The 27,038-nt window shown below is 40.3% G+C and overlaps 1 protein-coding gene across 6 annotated transcripts in view; it reads right to left on the bottom strand.

The window, feature by feature from the left end:
- The window catches only part of LOC132391293 (paired box protein Pax-8-like), a 59,511-nt gene extending 33,489 nt beyond the window's left edge, over positions 1-26,022 (bottom strand). The window contains exons 1-3 of one of the 6 annotated variants that reach the window (XM_059964265.1): positions 25,830-26,022; positions 25,288-25,505; positions 2,112-2,298 (exon numbers count right to left, since the gene is read on the bottom strand). In XM_059964265.1, coding sequence (XP_059820248.1) covers positions 2,112-2,151 — 40 coding nt within the window. In that variant the 5' untranslated portion in view covers positions 2,152-2,298; positions 25,288-25,505; positions 25,830-26,022. Of the gene's footprint in view, positions 1-2,111; positions 2,299-22,430; positions 22,633-25,287; positions 25,506-25,596; positions 25,678-25,829 lie in introns of those variants that run through there. The other 5 variants (XM_059964309.1, XM_059964301.1, XM_059964276.1 and 2 more) reach the window with 5 other exon arrangements.
- Positions 26,023-27,038: the final 1,016 nt, after the last annotated feature.

Here is a 27,038-nt window from a genome sequence, read left to right as displayed (position 1 = left end):
TACATGGATGTCAACTGACCTGCTGAGTACTTCCAGAGTTTTCTATTTCATTTTAGATTTCTAGCATTTGTAGTTTTCTTTTACAGATTTTATATCTAAAATTGTAGATTTAAAATGTAAAATTGAGATGCAGGCAGAAAAATCTGCAGCACATGATAAACAGCTAAAATAAACAATCAAAGCTCACCCAATGAATGAGATCAAAACTGTGCAGTCCTGCTACACCTAATAACAGGTGGTGGACATACAGGTAACAGGAAGGGAAGGATCCAAGAACCGTTCTATCCACAAGAAGCAGGACGTGAAATTTGGCTAATTACTGCCCAGTGAATCTATTCTTCATCATCTAATGATATGTTATCATCAAAAGCAGCACCAATCAGAAATGAACTACTGATTGTTGGCCAATTTGGATTTCACCAGAAACTACTCAGTTCCACTCCTTTTCACAGCTTTGACCTGAACATAGACCAAAGTGCTGAATTTACAAGGTAAAGTAGTAGTAACTGCCCTTGACGTTGTGGCACCTTTGACTGAATATGGTATTACAGAGTTCTGGTAAGACTAAATTCAATGGGCATCAAGAGGAAAACACAGCAATGTTTGGAAACAGACCTCACACAGAGGTAAATGGTTGGATGGTATTAGAGGTCAATAAACTCAGCCCTAACATTTTATAATTTTTCGGATAGAATCCTCAGCCATCTTCAGCGATTTCATCAATGACCATCCTTCTATTGTAAGATCAAAGGTAAAGCTGTTCACTGATGATTTCCTCTACTCCCCCCACCTTCTAACTCTGACCTCTCATCTTTTTTTCTCCAGTCCTGATTGAGAGTCTTGACCCAAATACTGAACTCAATATTGAATTCAAAAATTTTACGCAACTAGCCTTTCCAATTTGTATCTTGATCTGGTCATTCCTGTTGTAAGTTCATCTGTTAGGCCTGCACAGGCAGGACCCCCCAGAATCCACCCAGTTAACAGGAGTCACCTGTATTAATTTCCAAATCATCACCTGTAGCCCATTTAAACCAAGCTCTCATTCGCAGTCTTTGTTCACTCATATGAACCAACTAGCCACATCCTGCTGATTCTAGCCTTCAGTCACCTTGTGTTAAATACCTGTTCTCTCTTGTTTTGTGGCCTCTTGGGGATTGTTATTTTGCAGTTTAATATTAAAGTTATTGTTCAGGGCTTGATTGCCTCCACTGCTCTGCAATTGGTTCAATCCTCCTCTACATTTCCCGACATTCTCTATCTGTAATTTTAATTCAATTTTTCTTTCTCCATAGATGCTGCATGATGTCCTGGGTACTCCTTGCATAGTTGAATCTTACAGTTTCAGCATGCTTTTTACTTCTCTCTTCTCTGCCACATCAGAAGTAATTGTTACCTAGACAGCCTTGGTTTCCAACCAATTACAGCCATGCCTCCTTTCTCTCCCTGCCTATCCTTTGTAACTTAAAACTCAATCTTACTTTTCCAGTTCTGATAAAGGGCAACTAACCTGAAATGTTGAATCTGTTTCCCCCTACACAGATGCTGTCTGATTTACTGAGTGTTCCAAGAGGTTTTTTTCTGCTTCAACTAATAGGTAACATTCAGACATGGACTAAGTAACACTATTGCCACAAATATGCCTGGCAATAGCCATATCCAACAAGAGAGAGGGGTTCTCACTACTTACTCTTGATATTCAGTGGCACAACCTTCAGTCAGAGACTTACCATCAACAAACTGAAGACCACTATTGAGCAGAAACTCAGCTGGATCAGACACATGAATATTGTTGCTACAAGGACAAGTCTAAGACCGTGTGTCTCGTGGTGAGTGCCTCACCCCTAAACACAAAGCTTTTCCACCATCAAAAGAGCATTGGTCTTGGGTACAATGGAATGCTGTCCATTTGCCTGGATGAATGAAGTCTAGTGACACTCCAGGTCAAAGCAATCTGCTTCATTAGCATCCATCTACACCCTAACTCCTTCCACTACCCATTACCCATGCAAGGAGTATTATCTACAAAATGCACTGCAATTGTTCTGACAGCATCTCTCAAACTCACTAGGAATGACAAGGACTAAAGCTATATACCAAATTTATTTTACCAAATTTGTGGTCCACCCTGACTTGAAAATATATTGCCATGTCTTTATTGTCATTGGGTCAAAATCGTAGAACTCCCTCCCAACAGCACTGTGGGAGCACCTTCACCAGGACTGCAATGGTTCAAGTAGCTGATTCATCTCCAGCTTTTCAAAGGCAATAGTGGATACTCAATAAATGCTGACCTCCCTATGAATAAACAAATAAAAATACAATTATAATCTGAACATTGACAGTGAGAAAGGATTCAATCTACAATGACAGCTTTCTATATAAGGTACATCTTATCTGTCAATACCCATAAGATAAGGTAATTACTTGATTCAGTACTTACTGCAGGAATTCTGAATAGACCAATTTTATATTAGCCGTTTCCATGAAAGTTCAGCATTTCTCTCTGAGAGATGGTATATGGAAGCATAATACCCTGACATGCACCAGCAATGTGTCAGTTACAACACTGTCAAGTAAATAAAGGAAGATAAATTGACAAAAACATGTTTTTTTTTGGAGAATGTATTCGGGTTTACATAGTAAATTTGTTGCCTGTTATGGCACAAAAGATTGAGTAGACAGCCAGAGACTGGTTCCCAGGACGGAAATGGCTAATACAATGGGGAATAATTTTAAGGTGATTAGAGGAAAGTATGGGGGGTATGTCAGAGGTAAGCTTTTTTTTAACACAGAAAGAAGTGAGTGTGTGGAACACCTTGCCAGGGTAGTAGTAGGTTCAAATATATTAAGTGCATTTAAGAAACTCTTCAATAGGCACATGGATGATAGAAAAATAGTGGAATGTGTGGGAGGAACGGGTTATATTGAATTTAGAATAGGTTAAAATGTTGGCACAACATCATTGGCCGAAGGCCTGTACTGTAATGTTCTGTTTTTGTATGATCTACTTTTAGCTCTGCTGCTGTAGCCTATCCACTTCAAGGTTTGATGTGTTGTAAATTCAAAGATTCTCTTCTGTACACCACTGTTGTAATGCTTGGTTATTTGAATTACTGTCGCCTTCCTGTCAGCATGAACCAGTCCAACCATTCTCCTCTAACCTCTCTCATTAATAAGGCATTTACACCCACAGAACAGCTGCTCACTGGCTTATTTTTTTTGTTTTTTACACATTCTTTGTAAACTCTAGAGACTATTGTGCATGAAAATCTCAGGAGAACAGCAGTATCTGAGATATTCTATCTGGCATCAACAATCATTCCACAGTCAAAGTCACTTAGATCACATTTTTCCCTATTCTGATGTTTGTTCTGAACAATATCTGAACTTCTTGACTATGTCTCAAAGGTTTTATGCTCTGAGTTGCTGTCACATGATTGGCTGATTAGATATTTGCATTAATGACCAGGTGTACAGGTATACCTAATAAAGTGGAGACTGTGTACATATGTGATTTTATGTGAAGCAGCAAAGATCTTTCGAATGATTCAACATGAGATCATTCAATATGCTGTACTAAAACCCATAATTTTTTTCTCTGGACTGTGAAAACAAAAGATTCCTGATTGAGAAAAGGCATGGTAATAATCGACTGGCCTCTTAGTAACTCATTTGTTGGAATGTCGTAAGTGAGCAGGATTGTGCCCCCAGTGTATTTCTACTGGGATGCTATATTGTCAGATAAGGTTAAGTTAAGCTTCTACCTACTTATTTATGCAGATATTGGTAGTCTAACCATTACCAAAATACTATTACAGCACCGGAGACTTGGGTTCAGTAATTGCTATGATACTCAAACCACCCCATCTGGCACCAACAATCATTCCACAGTCAAAGTCACTTAGTTCACATTTCTTACCAATTCTCATGTTTCAGCTGAACAAAAACTGAACCTCTTGACCTTGTTTACATGTTTTTATGCAGTGAGATACTTCCACATGATTGACTGATTAGATATTAGTATTAATAAGCCAGTGGATAGGTTTACTTAATAAAGTGATCACTGAGTGTATGGCCTATGTTCTAAAGCTTTTAAGGTTACCTTTGGTAGGGAAGTAAACTAAGGAAAACACACAATATGTTGGGAGCTAGCGAAGAACTGAGAACCACTTGTCATTTAGCTGTTACTCATTTGATCCATATTTTATTAGTTGGTCAATATGGATCTGCAAGTTCTACAGTGCTGGAAATAGTTGTTTGTGAACGTAGGCAGGAAGGATTAGTTTATTCTTGGACCATAGAAGATCAAAACAACTTTTATCCATTGTGTATGCCATCCCAAGACAAGCAGTTAGATAGTAAACAAGAACAGAAAGCCTGGCTTTCCCATTCCTACCTCATTGCCAGACTAGGGTAATTACAGTGCTTAAATTCAGCTTTGGCTGTGATCAACTACCTCAGCAGCCACTGGAATGCAAATAAAGATCTTCAAATCAGTTGGTTGAGCATGCAGCGGGTAGTTGATTTACCAGCTAAACCACATGTGGAGCACCTTTATGTTAATTAATCCAATTGAAATCTTCCAGAATAAAAATCAGTTAAGTTAAAGGATTTAATCACTGGTAGCAAAGGAATAGTAAGGACACGTTGTTCAAGGATCAAGGGTGAAATTTATTTGCCTAACATATTTACATATATTAGGAATTTACCATGTTGTGTTCATCAAGGCATGACATACAATAAAAAAACAACATTCAGCAATTATAAAGAATAAAGAATTATTTTAATAATAGTAATAAGAAGAAAGCCCTTAATTCCGAGTGGAGTCATCGGGACGCCGTCATGATGGCCTTTTTTTTTAGCAGGCTTTCTTGTTTTTACGAGGCCAAGTTGCTAGCTCGATGCTCAATCCAGTGTGCAAGGGAGCTTGCTAGATTCGAACTCGGGAGCCGTTGCACCGAAGTCTGGCACTGATGCCACTACGCCACAAGGCATTTAGATTGTGAACAACATTATATGAAAAAATGGTTTAATATGTCTACAGTGCAGTTTAGTGACATGGCTACTAGGTAGAGGGGGGAACTGACTAGAATTGTTGATCTGATTAACTGCCGGGGGAAGAAACTTTGTTGTAGATAGCCCTTGTATTTCTGCACTGATGATAAGTTCATAGCTGAACTTTTATTCATTGATACTTTACTGAGCTAACTCGTCAATTCCTAACTATCTAAAACTTTGTCACTTTCTGCCCTGAGCACACAGAATGACAGAGCCTCCACAATCTTCTAGGGTTGAGAAATACAAAAATTCCTTTGGGTGAAGATATTTCTCTCCATCTCAGGCCTGGATGGACAACCAACCCCTTGATGAGTAGCACAGATTTCCAGCATTTGCAGAATCTCTTGTATCCAACCCTATTTCTAATACAACAATTGTCAGCTATGGATGGTTAGATACTCCAAGATGATTTGCTAAAGCTGCAATCAAAATGCATGGATCAACATATGTGCTTAGATTGAATAAATAGTCTATTGCTTGGTACTCTGAATTTTATCATTACTGAAAATAGGAATTTTACACCTTTCCTATCTCCCAAAGCCCCAAAGCTTTTTACAACTGATGAAGTACATTCAAAATCTGGTCACTGAAAATGTCAAAAACATAGCAAAGAATTTATTAGCAGCCAAGTCCCACAATAAGTATTTTGATAATGACGAAACAATCTTTTTAAATGATATTATCCAGGTCAATACACACAAAGTGCAGAGGAACTCAGCAAGTCAGGCAGCATCTATAGAGAGGAATAAACAGTCGACATTTTGATGAATGGTCTTGTCCCAAAACGTTAACTGTTTATTCCTGTCCATAGATGCTGCCCAACCTGCTAAGTTCCTCCAGCATTCTGTGTGTGTTGCTCTGGATTTCCAGCATATGCAGAATCTCTTCTGGTCAACCCTTCTCCAAATTAGTGCCGAATGATGTTTTACATCCTTGTTAGATTACAGATAGCCTCCAATTACATCTGAAGGATGCCACCTCCAACAATGTGGTACTCATTCAATTCCACACTCTATTGTCAGACTGCTGTTAATGTTCAAGTTTCTGAAGTATTACTTGAACCCATAGCTATTTTACTGAGACATGAACTACAAATGAAACTATATTTTATACATAACAAAACTGGGCAGTGACTGGGCATTTCTACAGGCTATTTCAAAAAACAATCCAGTTACCCCAGCAAACCATTTTTTCTCCCTATTTTTATCCTTCAAGTATTTCAACCATATATTTAATTATAGCCATTACTGAACCTTTATCTTCTAATCAGGTAATGCATTTCAAATCCACTCCTGTCATAACATTAAAAGGATCTTTCTCATATTGATTCTGATTCTGTTATTAATCATATTATGTCTATACCGTCTGGGTATCAACTAAACAATATTTTCTCAGTGTTATTTCAGTAAGCACATTATATCGCTCAGATAAAGAGTTTGTATTAGTCTCCCAGTTGATTAGTCATAGAACCATGTAATGCTTAGCCTCCATTCCAATCTATGCCATTAAAGATCATACTAGGACAAGAGCAAAAGATGTAACCTCAAAGTTATTTCAGGTGGAGATAAGATAGGGGTCAACTGTCAGAATAAATGAGTAACCTGCCATTGGCCTCTGTGGCAACACTCACAAAATGCTGAAGGAACTCTGCAGAACAGGCAGCATAGCATTTATGGAAGTGTATAAACATTCAATATTTCAGGCTGAGACCCTTCACCTGTCCTGATAAAGGGTCTCTGGTCGAAATGACGACTGTTTATTCATTTCCATAGATTCTGCATGACCTGCTGAGTTCGTCCAGCATTATGAGTGTGTTGCTCTCAATTTCCAATGTTTGCATAATTTTTTGTGTTTTTGACCTCTGTGGGCTCATGTGTTTAAAATGACCTGATGGGGTGAGGCATTAAGGATCATTACAGTGACTGTTGACATCTGTTGTTGCCAGGCAGAGAGGAGAGAAAGAAATTTGGTTTATAAATATCAATCAAATCCCATTAACAATTGAAAAAGTAAACATTACAAAAATAGCAGCATGGCAAAAACTAAAAGTTATTATCTGATCTCTGTATTTGTGATGTCAACAGATCATAGCCATGCAACTTATTTCAAAGTATTAATTGTTCCCTGTTGGTTCTCTGTGCAGCAATTTCATTTTCAGTAATGATGAGCCAGATCCTCCAACTCACAGACAGCCACAGCTGTAGCATTATTTTTATTTTGACTGTAATAGTTAAATAGAATCCTCTACCAAAAATGAACAGTGAACCTTCTGACTGTTCACTGGCAGTGAGGCTGGTCCCTCACTGGGAGTAAAATATCTCAGACTTAATTCAGCACTGAACCCTGACACTCAGTGATGCAACTCCACGGGATTACTTGGTGGCTGAATGAAATCCTGGGAAGAATTTGGCAAGGTGTCAATGTGCCAGTCATTGCAGGCATAATTGGAGATTTGAGGTTAGCTTTATTTGTCACATATACAGTGAAATGCACCTTTTGCGTCAATGACCAACATAATCCAACATTTGCTAGGGGTAGCCTGCAACAGTTGCCATGATTCTGATGCCAGCATAGCATGCCTACAATTTACTAACGATAACTCGTACATCTTTAGAATATGGGGGAAACTGGAGCACCAGGAGGAAACCCACACAATCACTGAAAGAATGTACAAGCTCTTTACAGATAGCAGTGAGAATTGAATGCTGATCTTACAGCCAGTGCTGTAAACATTATGCTGAATGCTACATTACTATGCCATCCCTGCTCTGCCACTAAGAGCAGTTCACACAGTCTCTCCTACACCATCTTGAAAGCTCAAGTTGTGAGTGATGGGCAGACATCAATTTGGAAGATATCCAACTCTCTTGACAAGATGTTTTGTTAATGATTGTAGATAATCCTGATGTCAAAAACCTACTTGCCCCATAGTTTTACAAAATAACTTAAGAAATTAAGTGAGGATGAATTTGCAATGTGTGCTTCATGCATCCATTCTCCCAACCAGGAACACAAAGTCTCATATCTAAAACTTTCCTCATATTTGCCGTGAGTTTTAAGAAACATGAGGATGATTTGAAATAAGTGAATCATTTTTGGGAAATCCTAAGGCTTCAAGACCTTAAAGTGTTACTTAGGAAGTTTGTTATGCCAAAGCTGAGTGATTCCTAATATGCTTTTTCCAACATTTCCATACAATTAAATGAGGTCTACACATTCACACCAATACATGTACAAACCAAGCAACACACACAAAATGTTGGAGGAACTCAGCAGGCCAGGCAACATTAATGGAAAAGAGTAAACAGTCAACCTTTCAGCCAAGACCATTTATCTGGACTGGAGAAAAAAAAATGACAAGTCAGAGTAAGAAGGTGGTGGGGAGGGGGGAAGAAGTACAAGGTGGTAGGTGATGGGTGAAACTGGGAGAGGGGGATGATGAAGTGAAGAGCTGGGAAATTGAATGGTGAAAGAGATAAAGGGCTGGAGAAGGGGGGAACCTGATAGGAGAGGACCAAAGGTCAGAGGAAGGTGACGGGCAGATAAGGTGAGAGAGGGAAATGGGAATGGGGAATGGTGAAGGAGAGGGGTGAGGCCATTACTGGAAGTTCAAGAAATGGATGTTTAATGCCATCAGGTTGGAGGCTACCCAGATGAAATATAAGGTGTTGCTCCTCCAACCTGAGTGTGGCCTCATCATGGGAGTAGAGGAAGCCATGAACTGACATGTCAGAATGGAAATGGGAAGTAGAATTAAAAGGGTTGGCCAGTGGGAAATCCCACTTTTTCTGGCAGATAGGTGCTCGGTGAAGCAGTCTCCCAACCAACATCAGGCCTCACTGATATACAGGAGGCCACACCGGGAGCATCAGATACAGTAGATGACCCCAACAGACTCAGGTGACGTGTCGTCTCACCTGAAAGGACTGTTTGGGGCCCTGATTGGTAGTGAGGGAGGTGGTGTAGGGGCAGGTGTAGGTCTTGTTCTGCTTGCAGGAATAGGCGCCAAGATGGAGTTCAGTGAGGAGGGATCATTGGACAATGATTGGAGTCGCGTAGGAAGCAATCCCTGTGGAAGGCAGAAAGTCAGGGGAGTGGAGGAGAAAGAAGTGCTTGGTGGTGGGATTCAAAATGTGTTCAGTGAAACCATCTCTCATTGCTCCCTCTGTGATCTCTGCTACACTCTGACTCTTCAATCATGAGCTCACCCAGACCCACTACCACAGCTTAAGTTAACTATTTCATCAATCAACCTCCCAGCTCTTCACTTCACCCCTCCCTTCTCCTGGTTTCACCTATCATCTACTACCTTGTGTTTCTTCCTCCCTTCCCCCCCACCTTCTTACTCTAATTTCTCATCTTTTTCCTCCAGTCTTGATTAAGTGTCTCGGCCTGAAATGCCAACTGTTTACTCTTTTCCACAGATGCTGCCTGGCCTGTTGAGTTCCTTCAGCATTTTGTGTGTGATGCTTGGATTTCCAGCATCTACAGGTTTTCTCTTGTTTGTGCATATACAAACCAAGTACAGCTCAAAGCACTATTTCAGTGAAAAAAATTACATGATTCTGATAATAATTAGTAATTAGAAAGATAATTAGTTAGAAAATAGAGAATGCCTCTCTGAAGATCAAATGCACTCTTCTGAGACTGGAGCTAAGGCAAGAGCTGGATATACAGTAGAGAGTCTCAATGTAGAGCTTCCTAAATGATCCTCCTGTACTTGAAACTCTCGTGACTTGAGAAAGCAACAAAAATGACAATCAAGTAACCATAGATTTGAGCATTAATGAATATAGAATATGTTATAGATATGTGAAATATATATATATATATATATATATATAATATTATGTATTCTACAGATCTTTTGAGGCACATGGACTTTCATGCATAGCACATTCTCTCACAATCTCTTTGTACACACACACACACACACCACTCAGAACATAGGAAATAGATTAATAAGGGTGGCTTGAAACCAGCACCAGCAGCACTATCCATCACTTAACTGATGATTGAGGAAAAAGCAGTTGGAATAGAATCTGGCTGTGTTTTGGCTTCTGTGCACAGTTCATTCCTGGCAATTTTCCATACTGTTAGATGGATGCTCATGATGTTACTGTACTAGGACAGCTTGTCTAGAGATGCAGTAAGTTTTAGAGTTCAAATCTTGAGCACTTCCGAAGTACCCAGGACATCTTTAGAGAGCAGTGCCTCAGAAAGGCAGCGTCCATTATTAAGGACCCAGGGCATGCCCTTTTCTCACTGTTACCATCAGGTAGGAGATACAGAAGCCTGAAGGCACACACTCAGCCATTCAGGAACAGCTTCTTCCCCTCTGCCATCCAATTCCTAAATGGACATTGAAGCTTTGGACACTACCTCGCCTTTTTTAAAATACACAGTATTTCTGTTTTTGCACATTTTTTTAAAATTATTCAAAATACTTAATTTTTACTTGTTTATTTATTATGTTTTATTTATTATTTTTTATCTCTCTGCAAGATTATGTATTGCATTGAACTGCTGCTGCTAAGTTGACAAATTTCACATCACATGCCTGAATCTGATTCTGATTCATGTTACTGGTTCTAATTGTCTTAGCCAGGATTCTCAGTCACTTTTAGACGGTCTGATTTCTGTGTTGCTTATGACCTCAGTTGGAATCTGATATGAAGATATTGAGTTTTGTTTTTGGTACTCCTGTGCCATCCTCTGATGATGCAGAGGATGTGAATGTTCTTAAAGCATCCTCTTCCCATTATCTATGTAAATGTCCAGTATACACAAATGGATATACGTACTAAGACTACTATCAATCTGATCTATCAATTGTGCATTAGATTAGGTCTGTCTGCTGTATTTTTGCATATGTGTAGTTCTATGTTACAACTTTACCAGATTAAAATCAAGAATCTATCAACCTCTGCCTCAATTATACTTAAATACTTGGCCTCCACAGCTGCCAATGACAAAGAACTCCACAGATTCACCACTCTAAAAAAACTCTTACTAATCCTAAACTGTATGTCTTTAGAATGTGGGAGAAAAATGGAGCACTTGGAGGAAACATACACAGTCATGGGGAGAACTTTCCGGCTCATAGAAACATAGAAATCCTACAGCACAATACAGGCCCTTCAGTCCACAATGCTGTGTTAAACAGTACTTATTTTAGAAATTATCTGGGGTTACCCATAGCACTTTATTTTTCTAAGCTCCATTTACCTATCCAGGAGTCTCTTAAAAGACCCTACCACATCTACCTCCACCAATGTTGCCAGCAGCCCATTCCATGCCTTTACCACCCTCTGCGTAAAAAAACTTGCCCCTGACATCTCCTATGTACCTATGTCCAAGCACCTTAAAAATGTGCCCGCTCGTGTTAGCCGTTTCAGCCCTGGGAAAAAAACCTCTGACTATCCACACAATCAATGCCTTTCATCATTTTATATACCTCTCATCCTCTATCACTCCAAGAGAAAAAGCCAAGTTCACTCAACCTATTCTCATAAGGCATGCTCCCAATCCAGGCAACATCCTTGTAAATCGCCTCTGCACTCATTTCTATAGTTTCCACATCCTTCGGGTAGTGAGGTGACCAGAACTGAGCATAGTACTCTAAGTGGGGCCTGACCAGAATCCTATAAAGCTGTAATATTACCTCTTGGCTCTTAAACTCAATCCCACGGTTGATGAAGGCCAATGCACTGTATGCCTTCTTAACCACAAAGTCAAGCTGCGCAGCAGCTTTGAGTGTCCTATGGACTTGAACCCAAAGATCCCTCTGATCCTCCACACTGCCAAGAGTCTTACCATTAATACTATATTCTGCCATCATATTTGACCTACCAAAATGAACCACCTCATACTTATCTGGGTTAATACTATATTCTGCCATTATATATGACCTACCAAGATAACCTCCCTCACTCCTTACAGACCGTGGTAGGAATTGAACCCTGATCACTAGTACCATAAAGTTTTAAGCTAACTGCTATGCTACTGTGCCGCTGGTGACATTATTGTACCTTGAGTCTATTATGGGGATTCACAAGACCACCCATCCCAATCAAAAACCAGCGGATACACCCTGAATCATGATGGAAGCTGTAGATCCTGCTTGATCAGCTTTCTATATCTGTTCATGAAAGAAACAAACTGAAAGGCCTGGGGCAAAATCATAATAATAGTGTGAAATACTGGAAATTGTGAGCATCTGTGGAAAGGAACACTGAGGTAACATTTCAGGTGGTTGACCATACATCAGAACTGCCTGGTCTGCTGAGTATTTCCAGCATTTTGTATTTTTTTTTCAGAATTTATGTCTGGCCTACACAGACTGGCACCTCCCAGTCTCCACCCAGCTAACAGGAATCACCTACCACTCATTCCCAACTTATCACATGCAGACTATTTAAACCCAGCCTTTATCCGGAACCCTTGTTGTCTCAATGAACCAGCCAGCCTTAACCAGTTGCTCCTAGCCTTCAGTTATCTTGTTGCCTTGTCATGTTAAGTATCTGTTCTCTCTTGTTTTGCGGTCCCTTGTGGCCTGTTATTTCGTAGTTAATTATTAAAGTGATTGCTCACTGCTAATATTCTCTGCTGCTCCGTGTTTGGGTCAAGCTTCCTCTGCATTTCCTGACAGGATTAGTGAACTAACGATTTACCCAAACGAATATGCTTGCCTAAAGGAAGTTGTCTGTTGACAAGAGCACATGATCCTGAAGCAGCAGAAAAACCATTGACCATCCTTTTGTGACTCTCAACTAATTTTCCATCTCGATACAGCAACAAGATGGTCACAGTGACAGTCAACCTCTTCCCTTTGAGACCTAGATTCTGGTGCCTGAATGCTTTGATGACCAGAAACTTCCTGTTCTAGGGCATCTTACACTTTGAGCTCCAGCTGTCTCTGTATATTATGGGCCAAGCTAGAATTGCCTTAGTGAGCTCTGAAATGAGCCATCTCTAACTGGGACAATAAACCCCCCTTTGCAACCAATATGAAGATTTTACCCCTAGTATTTGTTGGGTTTTTGACCATGTGGGAAGTGAATGGAAGGTAGCAGATTGAATACTTTGCCTCACACAATGTTGGATTACATTGTGGAATTCAGGACCCTTGTGGCAGAGTGCAGCTGGAATTCAGACGCTCTGCTGGCCCATTACCATCATGACCACTCTGAGTGCATGAAAGATAAGCGCTCTCTCTCTCTCTCTCTCTCTCTCTCTCTCAGGGTGCATTATATTATTCATTATAGGGTTGCTAATGTTATTTCAAAAATCTAATAGAATATTAATTAATTCAAGTTAAAAATATCAGTAATATCAAAGAATGGACTGTCAGCTTGTAGAGTAAGGTTCCGGATATTATGGAGGCAACAACTATTAAGAAACAATTTAAGAAATTTAAACCATTTAAGAAACAACTTATTATTACAGTGATATAATATGAAGATCTCTCTCAGTCAGGGATTCCCAACCTTTTTTATGCCATGGACCAATGCCATCAAGCAAAGGGTCCATGGACCCCTGTTTGGGAATCCCTGCTCTAGATTGATTCATTGGAATGGCCATATGCTATGCCCTTTTTTTAAAATAATGTGATCTCAAGTCACTACCAACAAATCTTGGTCTATGAATTACGAATAGGTATTTGTTCAAATAGTTTTTCAAGCCATCTGTAATTTGAGTTAAATATTAGCCTCAACAGTGTTAATCTGGCTTTGAGAATTCATTTATCCACAAAGCAATGAGTCAAAGAGCCAAAGAAAGGCACAATAAACCAAGAAGAAAGAAGTGCAAGCAGAAACTGAGAAATCAAAAGGAGCACTATGAGCTTTGAGGGTCAGATCGCCTGTTTGAGGGTCACAGAAAAGACAGCCTGAAAGCAACAAAACTACATAGAAGTCCTGTGGTTCAAAGCAGTAATTTGTTAGGAGGTAATTATACAGTATATGCAGGATATCAATTTTTATTAACACAGGAATTTCATCTTTTACTTTCTTTGGAAAGAATAGATTAAAAAATAGAACTATTTTTCAGCTGGGAATGTATGTTAGACAGGGCTCACAGAAACTTTTGCTAGTCAGTACATACATCAGAACAGGAAGCAGAGGTTCAGATATTCTACATATTCTGTAACATTAAAGGGATAATTTTGAGTACAGAAGTTGTTGAGCCTTCAGAAACAAGTGATCATAACATTGCTGGTCTCAAGCAAGTATATCAGTAAAAACATAAGCTCTTAGACTACATGATTTTGACATGAGTTTAAGCAACTTTTAGAGCAAATTCCTTAAGATCCCTTTCAATAGTTCCCTCCCAAAGGTGTTTACACTGTCTATGGTTCATTTCCAAGTGTTTATTCTTCATATCTGAACCTAGGTACCTCAGTATCAGCAGGCTACATGATCAGATAGGGAGGCATCTGAGTTTATTCCTAGCATTAGAACCAAAGAGATTATTGAAAATCTAGTGTTGTCTCCTGTGTCTGCAACAAGCAACTTTGTTTTTCCCCTACCTATAGCACCAAGGCCAAATCTTCCATCATTGCTCCAAGCACTGACCAGTATTTTAACTTTTTGTAAAACAGTGTGAGTTTCCTTCCCATCTTGTATTCCTGTGCCAATCTCAGCATCCATACCTTTATTTGCATTGTTCAGAATTAATTCAAAATTCCTTAATAATATTTGATTTTTAGTGTAGGCTACAGTCCAGTACCAAAGTCAAACAAATCTCTGATCCACTTTATTTTTGACCTATCTTCCTATCAGCAACAAAAATAGATTTCCCAGATTAGAACTATTTCATGGTGTAGTATTCTGTGACAGGAGTAGGGGCCAATGAGCCAGGAGTCCTCCCAAGGTCTCCTTGTCATTCTAGCTGTAATTTAGCAATCAATATACCTCTTGATTATCTTAAGTGTCCAAAGTACTTTTGTTCTTACTCTTGATTACATGAATAACTGAGCATCCTCAACCTTCTTAGGAGAGAGTATTCTACAGAATCACAGCCCTTCTGAATGAAGAAACTTCTTTTCATCTCAGCCCTAAATATCTGAGTCCCCTTGTTCAGATTATGATTCTTTTAACTGGGCAAACACTTTTTCCACATCTATTCTTGGAACCCCTTTAGAATGTTATGCTTCAGTGAAATCATATCTCATTCTCCTTAACTCTACCAAAGAGCTGATGCTACTAATTCACAGCTTGGATAATCCTTTATTGCAAGACTGAATCTGTTATGTACTGCGTTGAAGACAAGAACATAGTGCCTTCGACACTGAGATCAAAACTACGTGCAGCACTCCAATGCCCTTCGTATTTGCAAAAAATGGGTATTCTACCTCTTGTATTCCAGAGTCCATTCTGCCACTTAATGATTTACCTTCCAAAGTTCATGGTATCCCTGCATATTTTCAGATTAATTTTCTGTATTTCATTCACAAAAAGTCTAAGTCCCTATTCACTAGCTTTTCACAATTTAAAAAATCTGTGTGTTACAGTTCCAACAAAATGATTTCTCCCGTATTTCCTACATTATAACATATCTGCCATCTTCTTGCCCACTCAAGTTTGGCAAGCTCTTTGCATCCTATTCATGCAGGATGTCGTTTTCTTGGCCCTTTTACTTGCATTATGAACATAGACCATAGGTTTCTTAGGGTTGACATAACTGGGGATCGTAGTGGGAATAAGATACCTATAACTTTTAAATGTTCTCAATGGTGTGTGTTTCAATAGCCTCTGACAACCAAGTCCAAGTCCAGCTCCTGGCCTTCACAAACTCAGATTTCAAACTGCTGCTGCCTTACAGCTATACCCAATCATGGGGAAGGCTTCAGAAGTAAACCCCAAGGAAAAATCTGGAGCTGGAGTCCCCAAGTGTGTCCTATGATGAGTTCAATGCTGACTGGCAAATTGGCGACACTGTGTTCCTTTGGATTAATCAGCTTCATGGAGAGGGAAAGACTTCTGCATAGGCAACAACTTGCTCTCCATATCATACTGCTTTGGCTTGTATACTGCTTTGTTTATCACGTAGACAGCAAGGTCACAACATCCATGGTTGACCCCAACCGACAAGAGCCTCAGAATAGATCATAATTAGCTGAGGGGCCAGCAATAATCAGAAAACAAAAAAACTGCAGATATCTGAAATAGCAATATGAAATGCTGGGAATATTTAAGACATCACACATTATCCTTGGAGAGAGAAAACTAGAATTACTGTTCTCAACCAACAAACTTTCACCACAGCCTGAAATATTAATGCCTTTTTTTCCTCAAGGATGCTGCCTGACCTACTGGATATTTCCAGTAATTTCTGGGTTTTTATGTAGCAACCCTTGTTTGCTACTTTAATGAATGCCTTTAAAAATGTACATTGATTTATCAATCCTGTTATATTGTCACTAAAGCTCTAATAATTTGCAAAATACATTTTCCTTTTAAGTAGCTCTATGTATCAGTCTTTGGCCATTCTTTGCTAGGCTCTGTAATTCTCTCAATGCTGAGGATGCCTACTGTTCTTAATACCATAACAAGCATATTACTTCAGTAGAATAGAAATGCAGTTCTGTTTCTCAACAAAGTATTTATTCATTATATGTCTATTTAAGTATTTGCTACAACTCCATCTGCCTATTCTGGCTTTTATTTATTCATTTTACATTATAATCTAGAACACTGTAGGTCCAGTAATAGAATTACTGTCTGCTCCAAGGTCAACCTATAAACTACATCAAACGTAGCAGTCATGGGGAACTAAAAGATACAAGACTGGAAGAGGAATTTGAATTAGCTGATCTCAAAAGGACCACTGCAATTGTCTTCTTTATCTGCAGGCTTGAAAGGGGAGGGTGGTGCATGGGTCAGGAGGGGGCAGGTGCAGAAATAGTCAAGCCATGTGACTGAATGTTGATCACTTGTCCAAGACATGATTGAACTTGCCCCTGATGCTGTCAAAAATTAATTCACATGAGTAAATGGTCACTTGACAAGCTACCAAAGGTCTGTTTCTGCAGAACCAGAATGTCAGGAACTTTAGGAGGAGAAAGGAAAGAAGAAGAATTTAAACAAAATGTATTAGTTGCATTAGTAAAAGATACTCATCCATCAAGGTGAGAAGATTCCCTGATGGTTATAACCAGGACAAGATCCATGAAATGGTGTTATCCCAGTGCTAATGCAAGCTATCTCAAACACTGACTCATTCTCAGGCAAGCAGCTCATTGGAAGATATCAATTTGTCAAGAGTATTTAAAAATGATCAAAATCCAGAATTACAGAATTATAAATTTTACACAAATGCTGGTCTGACATTTTACCTCAATATAATTGTCAAAAGAAAATTAAAATATTATTATTACAAAGTTGATGAAATTAGAAAGTTATTGCACCTTGATTTGGATCTGGATTCTATTCCAGATTCAAAATTCAAGATTCAAAATTGTTTGTCATTCTTCAGTATCAGTGTAAAGGAGAACGAAGTGATTGTTACTCCAGATCCGTTGCAGCATAAAAAACACAATAAGCATAATGAACATAATTTCAAAAACAAATTATACATAAGCAGTCCTACAAAACACAATATACAAGTAACTATGAGAACTGTTTTCCATGCCCTACATACTGAGGAAACGCGTTAGGGGTGTTGATATGGATCAAGAAAAGACAGATAGGTTTCGTTTAATATGGCATTGTGGTCGGTACAGGTATAGTGAGTGGGCCGAAGGACCTGTAGAAGGTCCTGTGCTATTAGGTTCAATGTTCTATCGTTGCCATAGGAAGTTTATATTTTACTACTTTGTATAAAGACTAATCAAATGAAATTAAAATACAAAGACCCGTATATCTATGAGCCTGCAGTGATTCTGAATCGAATGCAAAGCTTACGAAGATTCCCTTGGAAACCAATTGTCTACAGCAGTCATGGTTGTGGGGATGATTAAATAAAGATTTAGCGGAAGTGGGGAAAGTGATGAGATTTTGTTTTCGGTAGAATAGAGCGAATCACCAGACGACACAAATGTGTGGCAAACGAAATGGTTAGATGTACACACCAAACAGTTCCGATCTCCCGTAAGGGCGGGGGAAGCGGGTTTAATTACTACTTGCAAGAGAGGGGTGTGAATTATACAGAAAGATTAAGAGAATGGGACTGCTTGGATAACTGTTTCTAACATCGTCAGTTTCACTTCGAGTCTAATGCACTCTTTATCATTGCATAATTATACTTCTGTCTACCGCTCATTTAATATATTCTTAGAGTCACAGAGTTATAAAGCATGGAAAAGAGCATCTTAGTTCAAAAATTTTGCTTCTTTTTCCCTTCTTTTGAGTTTAGTTTTCCTGTCTGTTCGTCCACGCCTCATTTCCAAGTTGCATTTTATCCCCACTTTATCTGATACTTGTCTTTTTGGGTTTGACCCTGTGTCGCTCGTTCCCTGTTCCACTGACTCCATCTCTGTCGCTATTTCTGTCCACCTTCCGGTTTTCCTCGACCTCCTTCCCCAACCCAGCCAGGGGTTTTTGTTTCTAATTACCCTCTCTTTGATAGATCTGCTGCCTCTCTGCTTCACTGCCCCACCGCCGCGGCCCTCGTTAACCCATTCTAGAGCGGCTCGCCTCTAATTTCCATTTCAATTGCCGTGCGGAAATTAAACGAAAATAAAGGCTTCCTTGACCTGATACTTGTCTTTCTGCCTCTTCGCAAACTCGAGAAATCAGAGGGCTGGCGGAACGGCAAGAGCCCCGGGGGTAACGCAACAGGAGCCGGTGTGAATAAAAAGCCAAAGGCGGTGTCCAGCATTGGACAGACCTCTGACCCAACCCCACACACCTGCTCCATCTGCTTGATGTCAACCCACAACCCCCTCCCTTCCAACTTGCTTCCCATTTACTTAAAATTAAGAATCGCCTGTCACCTCATTGTTGATGAATCCACGCGGTGGTCGCGGGCAACTAATTCTTGCACCTAATTCTGACATTGCTAATATCCTGTGGGATTGGATCGGAGCCGTATTTTTTTCTCTATATGCGGTGCTCGGCCAAGTTATTTCAGTGATCTCCAACGGGTGTAGTAGGTACCATGATACCGAAAGGACTGTCCGGTCTGTGTGGCTAATCCTGTCCAAATGTGAGCCAAAAAGACAAAAAGAGTGCAATGCTGGAATCGGAAGTTACAAACAAGATACTGGAAGAACTTAAGTGGCTTGGTATTTCGGGTCCTGACGCAGGGTCTCAGCCTGAAATGCCCACTGTCCATTCCCCCGCCCCACTCCCATCCAACATCTGCTGATTTCCACCAGTAGTGTAATCGTTTTCCTTAGTCGGGATTACTGTTTTTTTTTGTAAATCTGATATGACGGTTACAGGCGGGCACAATTTTCCAAATGGGAATTTGTTTTATTCCGAAAAGAAATCATTTAAAATGTGAAGTTCAGAAGAGAGGCGGCAGTGACTCTAATTTTAACCTTCACGGGTTAAAAAGATAGGAATTTAAGATAGTTAAGCGTGGAACTAGAAGCTAAAGATAACCCGAATTTCCTCTTTCAAGCACTAACCCTGTGTACTAGTTTTAGATATATATTTTTTTTAATTGGCATTTAAGTCGCCGGTTTCCACGAAGAGCACAATGCATCGGCCGAGAACTCATGCCCAAGGGGAAACAGGTGGCAATTGCAAAGCCGCACAACTAGGAAGGAATATGCTGATACTGGGAGAGTAGGACCAGTAACGGGGGGAATTGCTTTAAATCCAAAGCAGCAGTGAACTCCAGGCCGTTCTGTCTCCGCCCTTTTTGATCCTTTATTCTTTCTTTTCCGTGCATGTGTCACATTGTGAGGTTTGCATATGTCCGTGCACATTTGATACCCCTGCGTGTATGAGGCTCGACTCGAAATTATTTTTTTAAACTCTGAACAGATTGCGAGAGAAAGATCACAAGCCTGCACTTTCGTTTCGTACAACCGTTCCATCGATTTCTGCTGCACACGCCTCAAATCTCTGATATGTGCACTGTTTTCATTTAATGTCGCAAGAAACATTTCCTACCCAGACTAGTCGCAAGAATTGGAGATTACCCCATGAATTATGGTCATAGTGTTGTACAGCGTTATTTTATAAATTATACTGCCGGATTCTGTTTCGATGCTGTAAACGACTTTCAGCAATGCTACATATATTAGATTCAATTTGTCATTAAATTAAAACCATATCGATAAATTAAATTGCATTTATGTGGGAACTAACGGCGGGTCAATGTTTGCACATTGTCACCATTGTCACCAACTGTCGTTTAATATTGATGTTCGTGGACGATGGTTGTTTTCTTGTTGATTTTCGGAATAAACTGGGCCATAAACGCAAGTTAACTAACTATAAAGATAAGAGATTCGGCAGTTGCTAGAAATTCGGACTAACACACAAAATGTCGGGGGAACTCAACAGGTCAAGCAACATCTATGGAAAGGAATAAAGAGACGACGTTTCTGTCGAGCAGTTAACTGACTGACTAACTGGACAGAGGATCTCCCCGGTAGACTTCCGTCTGATATATCTGTCGGTGGCCAGGATCGTCGGGAACAAAACCGAATATTCACTCCAAAGGACACAAATTATTAGAGTTCTGCCCCACTGCGGGAAGTGGTGGTGTTCCCGAAACCGGGTGCTTGCGGCAGCCTGCCGGAACTGCGGTGCCCCTGGACTTGTTGCTCGTTGCCTCACCTGGATCCATTATCAACTTTCCTAGCGGCAAATTTCCGCTCTGGTCGAAGCAAAGACTGGAGATAAAACAAATTGATGTGCAAACATAAGGTGAAATACTCCTCCTTCCGAGATGTCGGAAACAAACTCTCCCCCCCCCCCCCCATCCGCGAGGGTTGAGTGACATGTTCAACAGTCTCGGCATCTCTATCCTGTAACAACTTTGTTCTTGTTCGATCTTTCACTGCCACTCATTGATCACGATATTTCATGTTTAAGTTATTGTACATGACAATAAATATGAACTTGAGTTGGCGCAAACAACACATTTCACCGTAAGTTTCGGTGTACATATGACAAATAAAGTTAAGTGATCTTCATAAGTAATAACCATCATTTGTGATCCCATTCTTTAGAGACGGTGACTTAACGCGCTTCCAGACTTCGAAGAGTACAGCGGTAAATTTAAAAATATCGCGGAAAACGACCATGAGGCCTGTGTCCTCGTTATAAACCCACCTGAGTTGGGGGTTAAATGCGAGTGAATTGGATGAATAATAATTGCCAGTAGAACTAGATTTTGTCAACCGAAGGGATTTTTTTAAATATATGTAATATAGAGCGTCTGGTTGAAATTAGGAAATAAAGCCCTGACCCGCAGATCAATCATTGTCACTTTCTTGAATCAACTGCTATTTGCAATTAACTCTGCACACGCACACGCACACGCACACGCACACGCACACGCACACACACACACACACACACACGTGTGCACACGAACACATATAACTTGTGCCTGAGTTTGCAGCGGCCTTCAATAAAAGCGGCGGGGTGCAATTCCGCTCGGCGTCCCTCCACCTACCCAAAGTTCAAGCAAACCGCTGCAAGAGTCTTCCCCACGCACCCAAGCCGCCAGCAGAGACCTGCATAATTTCAATCAACCCATTTTGCAAATACGAAAATGTACGTTAAAATTCACATTATTTACAGCTAGCTTGCTGTCCAGAAGAGATTTCCACCTCTTGGAACCTGAATCGGTCGGATTAACCTGTAGGGAAAACAGGATCAGCAGCTGTGAATTGATGCTGGGAATTTCTGTTCTGAGCGGTACATGCAATACACATACCTGGGCAACCTTCTCCGTCTGTCTGCGGAGATTTCACATCACTTACCGCTTGACGAGATATTTACCGATAAACTGGAATATTTCGACCATCTGATTTTCCTCGTCGAATTCTACAAGCCTGCCACAAATTAACTAGCAAATGGCGAAAAATAAAGAAGGCCCCTCTGAAGAACGTCAAGTGAGAGTGGGCAGTTAACGTTCGCCGCGGAAACACTGTATTCCCGCCGCTGAGAATGGAGACACGTTAATTTTTAGGATAAGATGCAGTGTTGTAGTGGTTCAACTCGGCTGAGCTTCGTAGACCGGGACTCATATCAACCCCTTCAACTGAGTTTGATTTTGGACCTAATATAACACGAAAGTCCTGACAAGCCTCTTTAAAGCAAAGTAGATTTTTTTAAAATATCGAAAGCGGGCCGGATTCGGTTGGTAATTCTGTCGATAATCGGGCAATTCTATCAAAATTTAACTAGATTTAAGTACATTACATTGAAGTATAAAATAATTAATTAAATTTCACGTACTCAATTTAACATCGAGTCAGTCCGGTGTAATATCATTCGCCGACTGTGTGAGCGGCAGTATTTCATAAATCGGCTGCTCTCCACAGTTTTGTTTGATACGATCACATCTGAAAGATTCCGAAGCCAGATTTATTCCTCCATTCTCTATCAGATCTCATTCCGTGTCTGCATCACCTGCCCCAGCTCTGCCTGCGTAGCGTCTCTGTATGCCAGTATTCAAAGTTCAAAGTAAATTTATTATTAAATTACATATATGTCATCATATCAACTCAGATTCATTTTCTTGCGGGCAAGAAAATAACAAAAGAGTCTATGAAAAACCGCACACCAGACGAGCAACACGTCCTATGTGCAAAAGACAACAAATTGTGCAAATACAATAAAACCTTAATAATAATATGGAGAACATGAGATGAAGAGTCCTTGAAAGTAAGTCCACAAATTGTGGGAACAGTGTTGAGGTTAGTGAAGTTGTCCCCTCCGGTTCAAGAGCCTGATAGTTGAGGGGTAGTAATAACTATATTGCCAGTGTTATCAAGCGTTTGTTCTGAATGTGAATAGCGGGGGGGGGGGGGCACAAAGGAAACCCCGTTTAATGTGCTGGAAGAAGGGATCTAGGACTCATCTCCCCTGCGGCTCCGCTTATTTTTACACCATTATAGATCACTTAAACAAATCGTGCCTGGAGAGAACAGAACATAACCCATGGACGCCATCTGAAACATCAATCTGCCTTTAATGCAACTTTAAATCCAATTTAAACAGACAATCCCTACAGAAGCACATCCATTCTCGGGGTGGGCAAACTCGCAGATAACCCTGGCGTCAGGACAGGTTTAAGTAATCAAATGCTCTGCTAATGTTAACGGCAACGGGAACTCTTTCTAGAGCCGGTGAAGTGGTTTTATAATAAATATTTCATTCGCCATTTATATGAAATTATTATCAATGATAAAAGAAGGTTAATTTTGTACAATTTCTTCGAACCCCTGCTTGGTACGTGCTTTCCAATACACCCGGGTTTCAGTTTAGCGACGAAGCTAAACTTACACCTTTGTGATCAAAGATTTACAAGAATTTTAGAATTGTACAGGCGACGACATACCACCGTTTACCGTGCAAAAGGCAACGGTTGAATCTAATTTGTTAGTATATCGGTCAATAATTAAACAGAGTAAATGGAGATTCGAAACAGAAAATTAAAAGAGTAGAGTTTATGTTTTGCCCATTCCTAAAGATCGGCCATTTCCAAAACTTCGATAAAGTTACAATCTCGACAGTCTCAACAGAAGTCTGGACTCAGTCTAACCACAGCAAGCAGTAATTCTGCTTGTAGTGTTACCGAGATAAACAGCGTGAATATGATACAGATCGAAACAACTGAGGAGGAAGGTATAGAACGGAACAACCTTTCGAACAACTGCGATTTAATTCTGTGTGACTGATTACATTTAACAGATCTTCCAACAAACACACTCCACACACACACACACACACACACACACACACACACACACACACACACACACACACACACACACACACACACGCACGCACAATAATTCAGCATTCAGGCCATGGTTGTTTTAAATCTATACTTAAGTTCACGTTCATCTAGGGAATTTCGATTTCATTTAAAAGAAGGAACAGCTCACCGATAGCAGCTCGGCAAGGGAAACTTCCTTGCCAATGTGAAGTCAATCACCTGATTCCAAAACAGTACAAACTGAATATATAGGTGCGAATAAACTAAACCCGATTCACCATCACATATATTTCATCCCAGGTTTGTCTAATTAAAATTATTACACCGAGTCACTTACAGGTGCTTATATATCTTTACACACCGATAGCTCGTGAATCTTACCCTGTACCTGCTCAAAATCATTACACCCTAGCACCAACGCCAGCCTTACGCCTGATCCATAAAATTGTTCCACACATGCTCTTGGAGCAATCTCAAGTTTGACCTGATTGTAATGAAATTATTACGCACATGTGCCACGGCCAATCTTGCCCTGTATCTGACTGAAATAAAGGAAATTACACGTGCCTGAGCCAATCTCGCCGAGTGCTTGAGTGTAATGAAACACATTATTACACCACAATCAGATCCTATAACTAAATGTAATAAAAATTACACACATGTAGCAGTGTACATGTAGCAAGTACATGATTGTAATACAAAAAATGCACACAATAAGGCAAATCTCGTCCAGTATTTGACGTTATATAGACGTATGCTAGGGCCGGTCTTTCTTACTAAACTGATTATAGATTTTAACAAATCACTTTTGTGTCACAGTAGTCAAATTCTGTCACTGAATGTGCCAATATTACACTAATATACCAGAGGTAAGCACATTCTGTGGCTGATTGTAATCAAACTAACACAGTGGGCGTCACTTAAAGTGCTGGTTTTCGGAGAAAAAAGATCTCACTGTAAGATCTATCAGTCAGATCCACTCTATCTCACTATAGCCGGCGTCCAAATAAGCGTACCTTATTTAAAACAATTCTCCCTTGCAATGACTAAAAACCAGCAGCCCAAATATTACTCCCTCTGACTCCCGGAAGAGCTAAATCTAGGCAAAGGCCGCAAATCATGTACAAATAAATCTATCAACATCAGCTGGTTACTTTATGATTGAGATGGATATTTGGTAAATTCAAATCACCAATTCTTTTCACACGCCATAGGGAATGTTCTTTCTCTACTGCGTTGCTGGATATCCAACTGTAAATCACTGCACATTAGGGCCACGTAGAAAAAGTGAACTGGGAGTCGCCAAGGAGCGTGGGCCTTTGCTGAACCTCATGCGGACAAATTGTGTTCAAAGGAGGGCGTTGAAGATACCTGATCGTCCTGTGCTATGGGACATTCCTTGCTACTCTTTCAAGGTGAAGATGGTTTTGGACGCTGTCCTCCAAGCAGGTAACACGGGGAGTGACGTGTCTACAGACCAGGGTTTCGGCGAGTTTCTCTCCTCTTTAACCGGCTCACTAGGGTATCCAATGGATCCAGGGACCCAACAGTGGCGTCTGAAGAACACAGTGCAGCTACACTCTATTGATCTGTAGATGCAACAGAAAGCAAAGGTTGCGTAAAAGTGTATCGTCTGATGTACTGGTCATTTATAAGGCTCGCTATTTCCTTGCCTCTTACTGCGTCCCCTTTCGCCGTCCCTCCTCCCTCTCACACCACTGCGATTACTCGAGCCCTACCTAATAAACTAACATTTTTAAACAATAGACCCGCTGATTATCGCCGTGTTGGCTATTGATTATTAATGCAATGCTACTTGAGCACGCTCCCCCATCAAATCGCCTTCAAAGTTAATCAGACGCATCTCCGTTCTGGTTCTTTGCCAGATTCGAAATAACGCTGTAATGATTTACCTGCCTCCTGTTCGAATACACTCATATCTGTAATCCAGTGAACGCCCAGTCTCGTTTGCTCTTTTTATGCCAGTGAGTATAAATCGGACCTTTTCTTAAAAGCTGTTCAATTCAGCTCGCACATAGAACGGAAACTTCCGCCTGTTTTTATTCACTGGACGGTGTGTAGGAACGGGCTGCTCAGACGGCGAGAGCTGCGATTGGTTGCGCGCCTGCTTTCAGATTTGGGAAGGGGTGTGTGTGTGTATATGTTAGTGACATGCTTCACCAACCTGAGAGGTTTAAAGACACAGGCTCGGCAAGTTCCAATTTCCAAATCTGCTCCAAGACACCCCGTTTGATGTTTGATATTTGAAATTTGGAAGCTCGGGAGAAAGTTTGCGATCGGAGGCTTCAAAAGCCGGGTTCTCCGTCCCCAATGTGAAAAACAGTTTTTTTTAAACCAGCTACAGAGAACATTTCCGGTTACCTCTTGATTCCTTTTTCCACCTTACCGGAGTTTAGAACTCACAACAATTTTGCTAAGTAAGAGTCCCTGGTATAAATTCTTAATCCTTGCCTGTCAACTCCATTCTTTTCACGAAATAAATTCTAAACACGTCCAAACTTCACTAACAATGGAAAATTAGATTTAAGAATCACAACTGATGAGATGACGCAAACGAGCCGGTGTAACAGATCAGGGGTCGACTCTTGACACCTGCTGTAAACCGTGTACGCTGCCATGGGAGAGGCTGCAGTCTCCGGATGGGGGAGAAGGGAATGAGTAAAACATCGCTTACACACATTGAATCAACCCGACTGATAACTTGGGAGCTCAGAGGTTCAAAGCGAGGCGAATGAATTGGGGGAGAAAAGGAAGAACGACTTGCATAAGACCTAAAATGAAAATTAGCAAGTATGCAAAGACAGTTAGTGACTGAGGACACCAATGGGGCGGAATGTTGAGGAATAAACTATTTGCAGGTCACATTACAGGCACAATGGTTAACTGTATAATTAGAAAGTTTTCTGTAGAACAGTGTAATACAGTTGGCTTTCTGTATTCACGGATGTGAGTTTGATTTTATGGTTCACTTATTTCTACATACAAGTCATTCACAGTCCTCTTTAAGATCATATTTTGCACGCTCAGTAATTGAATGGAAAACAGTTTTTTTTTACAATGAGCTTAGATTACAGTTTGGCCCACCCTTGACGGCATTAATG

Source organism: Hypanus sabinus, chromosome 1 (assembly GCF_030144855.1).
Source record: "Hypanus sabinus isolate sHypSab1 chromosome 1, sHypSab1.hap1, whole genome shotgun sequence".
Classification (NCBI taxonomy): Eukaryota; Metazoa; Chordata; class Chondrichthyes; order Myliobatiformes; family Dasyatidae; genus Hypanus; species Hypanus sabinus.
Note: the sequence above shows the minus strand (reverse complement) of the source record. Positions and strands in the feature narration are given on the sequence as shown.